Source organism: Lepisosteus platostomus, chromosome 4 (genome assembly GCF_059453375.1).
Source record: "Lepisosteus platostomus isolate fLepPlt1 chromosome 4, fLepPlt1.hap1, whole genome shotgun sequence".
Taxonomy (NCBI): Eukaryota; Metazoa; Chordata; class Actinopteri; order Semionotiformes; family Lepisosteidae; genus Lepisosteus; species Lepisosteus platostomus.
In genome coordinates this window covers 1307673-1316841 of record NC_142614.1, presented here as the reverse complement: position 1 = coordinate 1316841, position 9169 = coordinate 1307673, and the positions used below count along the sequence as shown (strand labels likewise).

The window sequence follows — 9169 nt, the reverse complement described above, 5'->3', positions numbered from 1 at the left end:
TTCTCTGGTGATTTGTTACGTCGAATCGGGGTGTTTTTTTTTTACTCTGGGGGCATGTAGGCTTCAGTACCGAACCGGAATCCGGAAGAGACCGTTTGAAATCCGAACTTGCTCCCGGCTGCCCGTGGAAACACGGGAAAGTTCCTGCGTGGGATTCCTGCATTTTTCTCTTCCACCCATTGCAGGAGCCAACACATGAATACCTTTTCATTAAAACCTTTAAAGGTAAACAGATGCAATGGAGGCTGTGTCAAACAAACCGGAGAAGTACAAGTTGGCACGCATCGGCTCTGCTGTAGTGGTTACGCTACGTGTTACAGTAAGAGAACCTGGAAAGTGAGTTTCGACAACGCTATCAAAGTCCAGGGGACTTCAAGCGGGCCAGAACCAGTGGGCCCAGCCTCGTGGACAAACGCCGCAGCACGTCAGAGCGCGCGTGTTCTTTTCAGCAGTTCGATGCGTACGCGTCACGCAGACTTTGCAGGATTTACAGGAGTAACAATATGGGCAATGGCGAGTCAATACACGCAGAAACAACGGGCTGTTCAGTCCTACAGAAGATAAGGCACTGTGCAGAGCGGAACCTTTAAGAGTGTCAATACCCCACGACAGTCAAAACCAACTAGAAAAACACTCTCTTATTAGATACCAGCGCAACTCGACTGAAGCAGGTTTAGTAAACGTAGCTTTAGTAAAAGTAAATTTAAAGACAATTTCAGTAAAAGAAATTCCATTCCCAGGAAAAGAAACCCGACCAAAAAGGAACCATGTCCTCTTGCAGGTGTGCTGACTCGCCACAAAACAGTACTTCGGTTTTGCGTTTCTGCGGCTGCAACTTTTATTTAAATATAATAACAACAATAATAATAATAACAACAACAAGTCTACTACTACTACTACTACTACTACTACTACTACTACTAATAATAATAATAATAATAATAATAATAATAGTTCCTAATACTTGTATGGCGCTTGTGTGGTGGATTTAGGTGCTCTTGTGTTAATCGCATGAGCCCAGCGGCAGCAGTTGTCACAGACTGGGGTGACACCCTGGTGCTGAGGTCCTCCCAGTCTGGGTCACACCCTGGTGCTGAGGTCCCCCCAGTCTGTACAGTCAGGGCCGAGCACGGGGCTGGAGGAGCACGTCAGGAGGAGGACAGGCGAGTCGGGAAAGAGGAGATCTGATCCTGAAGCTCGCCAGCCAGCGATGCAGCCGCTCTCGTCGCAGTCCTGATCTCAGCGGTTTTCCTGTCCCTGTTTGATTGTTTGAGACTACGCTTTCTCATTTTACAGCAAATACATTGATAGACTTGTGCTTTCGACTTAATGGATTTTGTTTTGTTTTAGACGGCTAAGTTTTCCTTGACCGTCTTTATTTTAAAATCGCCACAGATATTATTCGCAACAACCCCTCTTAATGAAAATACATCTTTATCTTGAAATTCTTTGTCTTGCTTCTATTAGCTTGTATTATAGAAAACACTGGTGGTTTTAGGAATTGGCTTCTCTCGATAATCTGTGTGTGTTCTGTCTTAGGACAATTCATCTAATGCGCCGCCAAACGTGGGTCTCAGAATCACTCCGATTTCGGCGGATTCCCTCAGTTTCATGCTTGTCTGGGGGACAACTACTGGGGGATGTGTCGGCGAAATGTCTCTGTAGCACTGCGAGCTCAGGCTAATGCCTCTGTATCTTTAGAATTGATAATAATATTAATAATAATCATTAACACCTGGTTGATGTGACGGCAGCCCGAGTGTGCCAGTACGCTCCCCACACACCAGCTCTCAGTGGGAGAGCAGAGCGATGAAGCCAGTTCAGAGAGGGGGATTATTAGGAGGCCATGATTGGTAAAGGCCAGGGGGAAATGTGGCCAGGATGCTGAGGTGACACCCCTACTCTTTTCAAGAAACGCCCTGGTATTTTTAATGACCACAGAGGGTCAGGACCTCGGTTTTTATGTCTCATCTGAACGACGGCAGTCCCCGTCCCACTATACTGGGACGTTGGGACCCACATAGGCTGCAGGGTGAGCGCCCCCTACTGGCAACACTAACACTTCTTCCAGCAGCTACCTTACCTTTCCCAGGAGTCTCCCATCCGGGTCCCGCAAAAGAAGAGGTCTTATTCCGCGCTGAAAGGAAAAGCAAAGTGACAACAGCAGCTGCAACAGTTGTCACAGACTGAGGGTGACACACTGGTGCTGAGGTCTCAACAGTAAGTACAGTCAGGGCTGAGGAGTTCGGCAGGTGTAAAGGTGACACCATCAGGTGATTTGGATTTGCATTGTTCCATTCGCTAAAGAAGAAGGTAAAACGCGTGAAAGTGGGGATGCAGAAATCACGTCCGTCGGGTCGATGCAGAATGGAGCCGCTAGGTGGCAGCGGCGGGGAGAGCGGGGAAGTGTGTGCCACTCACAAAGATGGCGCCTCTGCACCAACCCGTGACCTTTAGCCTTTAACCCCCAGTGTACGGAAGCCACCGGGAAAAGCGGAGGGGCGTGTGACGTAGTGAGCATGTGCTGCGGATTTTATAAACATTTCTGGTTGTGTCCGGTCACTCTGAGCTCGTTCCTCTCTGTCTCAGCACGATGCCGAAGTATTGTACGGCCCCAAACTGCGGCAATAGCGCCGGACATCCAAATCCCGACAAGAAAATTAGTTTTTACAAGTAAGCGCTTTCATGTTGTTGTTATTATTTCTGTTAAAACCGCGGTCGTTGCACACTCCACCGTCGGAGTCGGTCTGTGCGCGCAGACTCGCGTGTGTTGCCCTTGTACCTGGAGTCGACCTGCAGCGAAACCCTCACTGCCCTCGAGTGGGGTCACCTCCGAGTGTCCCCCGATCTCACCGCCTCTCAGCCGGGTCCCTGCGGGGAGACCGGGGCTTTTTAAAGAGAGACTTCTAAAGCAGAACACGAGGACTTCGTGCGGTTAATCGATTTGCCCCCGTAAAACGCCGAAGTAGTATTGTATGTATGTGAAGATATCAGTGCCATGGGGTTATCGTTAGAGAGATATGTCTGTTAACAATGTCTGTGTGTGTTAAGTTATCGATGACTGCCGCCCCGTGTCGTGGTCAGAAGGGCATTTAGTAACTAACACCTGTCCAGCAGGACTTCGATCGACTTGTTTACGTTGCGTAAGAAAACGAACGGCCTTGTTTTCTGTTGTCGAGAATGTGTGAGAAACTTCATGCCGCGGTTGGGTTGCGTCAGCTACCGTCCTGGTTAGGAAAGCAATCGTTTCATATTCAACTTAAATGAATCGAAAATTAAATTTCACAGCCTTGAAAATAAGCGACGTGCTCTGAAATGCTGGGGTGCGGTTGTATTGGCCGTTCATGACGGACCATTTTTAAGGCTCTTCCTGGAGTTCGAGTCTGACAGGCTCTGTCCGTGAAGTCTGAAAATATTTCAGTTTTCTTCCGAGCAGTAAAAACGAGAACAGCAGCGCTTCGCGGAACATGGCCGGTTCATCTTCATGCGTTCTTGAGGGGAGTGTTGTCCTGAGGACATTGCAGGAGACGTGACAGCTTTGTAGCAGAGCAACAGTTGCTTGGCATTTGCACGGTACACTCTGTTCCTGCTTTTTTCCCCCAAATCAAATGTTTTTGCCTCTGTAAACGGGCTTCAGCCCCGGAGTGCAGTGTTGAATTATGCTTTTCGCCTGGCAAAGCCTTTATTGAACAGACCAGACCGAGTGCGCCGTTCTGCTCAGGAGTTCAGGACTCAAACCCAGGATCCTCTTCTTATCCAGAGACCCGAGTCCACGGGGACGGTGTTGATCTGTTTGGTCAGGGCAGGGTGGAGGCGGTCAGCTGGCCTGTAGACTTTAAGAGGTCAGCACTGATATAAAAGCAGATGACTCCCACCCGCCTCTCCCCGCTGCCATGGCAACAGCCTTCCCAGAACCCCCCAGCCCCGATGGCGTCACCCCGCCAGGCTCCGGCCTTGTGTACCATCTGCCAGCACAGTGCCGCTCGGTGAGCGAGGTGGTGTTGTGCCCCGATCTGTGCTTGGCGTCCGCGTGGCTCGGCGTCTCGGGGTGCGATGCTCTTGTCCGCTCGTCGCCCGCAGGTTCCCCCTGCACGACCCCCTGCGGCTGCGCCAGTGGCTGGCCAACATGCGCAGGGAGGAGTGGACGCCCTCGCGGTACCAGCACCTGTGCAGCGAGCATTTCACCCCCTCCTGCTTCCACCTGCGCTGGGGCATCCGCTACCTGGCCAGCGACGCCGTGCCCACCATCTTCCAGCACGGAGACAGCCCAGGGGTAAGCCAGGCCAGCGACTGGGGATTATTAGGAGGCCATGATTGGTAAGGGCCAATTGGAAATTTGGCCAGGACACCGGGGTAACACCCAACTCTTCTCTAAAAGCACTCTGGGGGTTTTTAATGACAGAGAATAGCACCCCACTCAGGCATGTCCAGCACCGAACAGAATACAAGAACAGCGTGGTGGTAGTCTCCAACACAGACAGGTGCTCCAGGGTCCGGATAAAAGCTTTTAAAATCCTCAAAGCCACTGAGCAAGTCAACCCCGCAAAAGACAAGCCCAAGGATACAAGCAGCGAAGTGCAGATCAGGAGGCACTTCTTTCCACAAATAGTTGTGGGAGCGTGGAGCAGCTGCCCAGCTGGGTTGTGATCATCTGGCCAGGCTCCTTGTGAGAAGCAGACACATGTGATCCCCCTCCTCTCAGTATCCGCTTCTCATTCTGATCTTCCTGCGTCTGTATTTTGTCCTGGCAGAAGCGGAAGGGCACGGAGAAATCGGAGAGGAAAGCCAAGCGGCCGCGGGTCGGGGCGCCCAAGGCGGCGGTGTCCGCGATGGCGGGCGAGGCGGCGTGCCAGCCGGACGGGGAGGCCGGTGGCGTCCAGCTTTACGCCATCGCCGTGGACCCCTCCCGGCCCCTGCTGCTGGACGCCGGGCAGCTCGGGCAGGTGGTGCAGACGGTGCTGCCCGTGCCCCTGCTGGAAGGCCAGGGCGACGCGGGTGGCAGCTTCCCCGTCACGCTTTTCCAGAGAGCTGGCGAGGGGCCGGGCGAGCGAGCCGAGGTCGCTGCGCCGTCCGAGGGAGAGGAGGAGGACCCGCGCTCGGCGATTCCGGGGGAGAGCCGGGACGCCAGCGCGGGCGACGCCCTCGGCCAAGCCGGGACGCCCCCGAGCTCGTGCCCGGGTCTGGTGGTGGAGAACGTGGCCTTCGAAACGCTTGTTGACGCCTCTCCCGTGCTGGAGGACGAGCCAGGCCTCCAGATAATTGCCTACTTCGAGACCATCCCCAACGCCACGGTGGTGCCAGCCCCCTCCCAGCCCAGCCCCCCGGCGCCCCCCGACACCGTGCTGTCCAGCGCGCTCTGCCCGCCCATCGTGTCCACGGTGCCCATCGTCTCCAAGCACACGCCCTCGCCCGGCTCCCTGGTGCTCACCCTGGAGAAGCTGGAGAGCGCGGCGCGAGAGGAGGAGGGGCCGGAGGAGGGGCCGCGGGCCGGAGACAGCGCGGACTCGCAGGGCAAGCAGCTGGAGGAGCACCGGTGAGGCCGCGCCCCGCTCTCGTCGGGTGGTCGACAGTGACCTGGGCTCAGACAGATTCGCTTCCAGGTCATTTGGGGCAAATCTTTTGAGGGCGAGAGCACCTTTAGCTGCAAGGCAATAAAGAGGTGCTCCTGCGTCTTGGACTGGGGCGATTTGGGGTGAACTGAAGTGGCAGGTGGACTGGTGCTCTCTGGGGGGGCGCTCCCATTGCCCCGCTCACCCTCTCCCTCTCTGCGCCCCCCCCCCCCAGGTACCACAGGAACGGCCTGAGCAAGGAGCAGCTGGAGGCCATCGTGGTGGAGCTGCAGAAGAAGGTGAAGGTGCTGCAGCAGAGGCACCGGCGGCACCTGGAGAAGCTGATGGGGCTGGAGAGCACGGTGGCCCAGCTGACGCACAGCAACCTGCTGAGCGAGGAGCGACTGCAGCTGCTGGAGAGGGTGAGCCCCCGCCCGGCCCGGCCGCCTGCTGCTCCTCTCTCTCTCGCAGGCGTACACGTGCTGCTCCTCTCGGCGCTGTGCCTCCTCTCTCTCGCAGGCGTACACGTGCTGCTCCTCTCTCTCAATTCAGTTCAATTCAAGGTGCTTTACTAGCATGACCGATGGGTACAATCAGTGTTGCCAAAGCAAATAAAATAATGAAATTCACATGAAACAAAACAAAAAATAAAAGTAAAATAAAATCTATAGACATATTACAGACATTTAAACAAAGACAAATTATAAAATATTGACATACTGTAGGCGGCTGGAGCATTATTGGGAGACAGACTCACTGTTCCTCAGGCTGGGACAGGAGAGCACATACTGGGCTGCCAGTTCCACTGAGTTCCCTCCTTCCTCTCCCAGTAGGATTGGGTCCCGTTGTGATTCTGGCAGGTGTGGGAACTCTGGGACTAGATTTCTGAATATAGGGAAGAATGCTTCTCTAATCCCAGAGTATCTGTCACAGTGCAGTAGGAAGTGCACCTCTGTCTCTACTTCTCCCCGCTGGCAGTGGGAGCACAGCCTGTCCTCTCTGGGCAGCCAGGTCTGCCTGTGTCGCCCAGTTTCTATGGACAGGCTGTGGTCACTGAGCCTGTACTTCGTCAGGGTCTGTCTCTGTGTCTCTGTCTCTGTGTCTCTGTCTCTGTGTCTCTGTCTCTGTGTCTCTGTCTCTGTGTCTCTGTCTCTGTGTCTCTGTGTCTCTGTCTCTGTCTCTGTCTCTGTCTCTGTCTCTCTGTCTCTGTCTCTCTGTCTCTCTGTCTCTCTGTCTCTCTGTCTCTCTGTCTCTCTGTCTCTCTGTCTCTGTGTCTCTGTGTCTCTGTGTCTCTGTGTCTCTGTGTCTCTGTGTCTCTGTGTCTCTGTCTCTGTCTCTGTGTCTCTGTCTCTCACAGGCGTACATGTCCTGCTCTTGCCCCGCCCGCCTCTCCTCTCAGCACTGTGCCTCCTCTCTCTCTCTTGCAGGCGTATCTGCAGACGAGCGCCGTGGTGTCGGAGGCCGGCGAGACCGTGGCCATCATCTGTGAGCAGGAGAACACGGCCTTCCTCTACGCCGTGCCGGGCGTGGAGGAAGAGGAGGAAGAGGAGGGGAAACCCAGAGGGCAGGAGTGAAGGTGGAGAGGAGTCTGGGACTGGGACCGAGCCCACCGGCCCCCTCTTCCTGGCGTGCGGGTGGGGGGGGGGTGGGGGATAGAGTCGACTCGGGCGGTCTCGCTCCTGGCTTGTCTTTAGAAGTGCAGCTGTACAGCAGGACCCGTTGAGGACCGGTGCGGTTCTGGCCCCTTGCCCTCGGCCCGCTGGCCTCTGCAGGTGTGAGCTGCTGCTGCTGGGGGTGTCTGTACCTCGCCTTGCTGCTGTGCTGAAGGACGCGCTTGTTCCCCTGCTGGAGGGAAGGCGTTTCCCAAGGCCCGCGGGAAGTGAGCGGAGGTGTCGGGTCGGGATTGCGATGTCTCCGTCTGTGTTCTGGGGGAGGTGCGAATTACTGTCTTTCTCTCCTGCTGCTCTACTGCTGGCTGCAAGTTTTCACAGGCTGCCATCGGCCCAGAGCAAACTCTACCCTGTTTTTCTTTAAGAGGGCTTCAAACTTTCACTGAACTTTGTTGCAGTGGCAAAAAAAAAAAAACATCCTTTTGATGTGTTTATTCCATTCCGTTGCTAGTTCTGAGCTTTAACTCTCCTTACAAGTACAAAAAGGATTTCCGATACTCTTTCAAAAATGTTTTAATTTCTGTTTAGGGTACTTCAGTGGTTACGGGGCAGCGTGAGATGACCGCGTAGTGCCCCGGTGGTGTAGTTTGGTGCACAGGGGGCATCTGGGAGTTGTTTTGTACCTCTGCTTGTCAGACAAGTACAACACTGGAAGACCCTCTGTCGCCACAGCCTCCCTCTGTGTGGCGCACTTCAAAGGGAAGTTTCTGAAGGAACAAGTGCTGTGTCACAAATGCAAGCGACTCGAATGTCCTGTGAATATTGTTCGAAGAGTCAGTTTGGTGTTTGAAAGAACATTAAAACGCTCTGATTTATTTGCACTCTTGTCTGTCTTAGTTAAAACCAGTGATAGCATGAAGCCCCAGGGCTGCGTTTCCCAATCCTAGCCTTCTGTGAGTTATCAATTAAGCTTATTGAACCGAGTGTTTAGCTTCTGGGCCCTCAAGATGTAGATTCAGAAATCCTTTCCCAGTGAAGAGAATTGTCTGGGAGAAGGTACAAGGTCCAGGTGGGGGTGACACTGGGTCAGATGTACAGGGTCCCCAGCCCTGGTCCTGGAGACCCCCACTGCAGCTGGTTTTGGACGAAGCTTGAAATCCACACACCTACCAGCACGGCTTTGGACTGTGGGAGGAAATGGACATGAACGTGAGGAAAACATGCAAATTTCACACAGACAGCACCCCAGGAATTGATCGCAGGGTCCCGGTACTGCAAGGCAGCAATACTAATCCCCCAACTGTTTTTTAAAGGCCTAAACAAGTTTTACTGTGATCAGTTAAATAAGTGTGTTCAATTAAGTCATTTAAAGATCATTTGCACCCAAATCAGAACATCGTTCTGTCCTCAAGGACCGGTTTTACTTCTGCTGGAGTATTACTTGTTCAGTTGATTCATGGTTTGAATTAAAGTGCTTCTTTAATATAAAAAGGTAACTCGAATTTTTCATATTCAGTCATGAAGGAGAAATTAGTGATGCCCAAGGCACTGAATCTGCCCACATGCTTTACTGTTCTGAAATCAAACGGACATAGCATATATATATATTCGTATGAGCTTAACATGCAGAAGTTACAGGGCATAGCATGATATATTATTGCAATTCTCCCTAATATCCCGCATATAACCACTGCGCGGCAAACTTTCAGAGTTCATTAATGTGATTTCAGCTTCAACACACACGTCAATGAACGCGCGCACACCCGTAATCTGACACGTGCGATAACCCCTGAATTCAGATGCGAGTCTGATCTGATTGTTTAACGTGGGTCTTTGTTTTGAGATGTTTTTTTTTCTTCGGTTGAACCTCCAACCAAAACGTCAGGGCCGGCCGGGGTTTCTCCTCTCCTCCCACCCGCCCCCACTCCCCTTTTCTACAACACCCATTGGATATCCCCGATGTCAGTTCGGGCCGCGACCCAATCACAAAGCCCGTGGGGGGGCGGGGGC

General features: G+C 53.3%; 1 protein-coding gene across 1 annotated transcript; it reads left to right on the top strand.

Moving 5' to 3' along the window:
• The first annotated feature begins 2500 nt into the window (after positions 1-2500).
• On the top strand, positions 2501-8040 carry LOC148672050 (uncharacterized). The gene is made up of 5 exons (XM_088627369.1): positions 2501-2673; positions 4081-4273; positions 4752-5533; positions 5785-5971; positions 6977-8040. The coding sequence occupies exons 1-5, from the start codon at positions 2594-2596 to the stop codon at positions 7121-7123; spliced, it is 1389 nt and encodes a 462-aa protein (XP_088483495.1). The 5' UTR covers positions 2501-2593; the 3' UTR covers positions 7124-8040.
• Positions 8041-9169: the final 1129 nt, after the last annotated feature.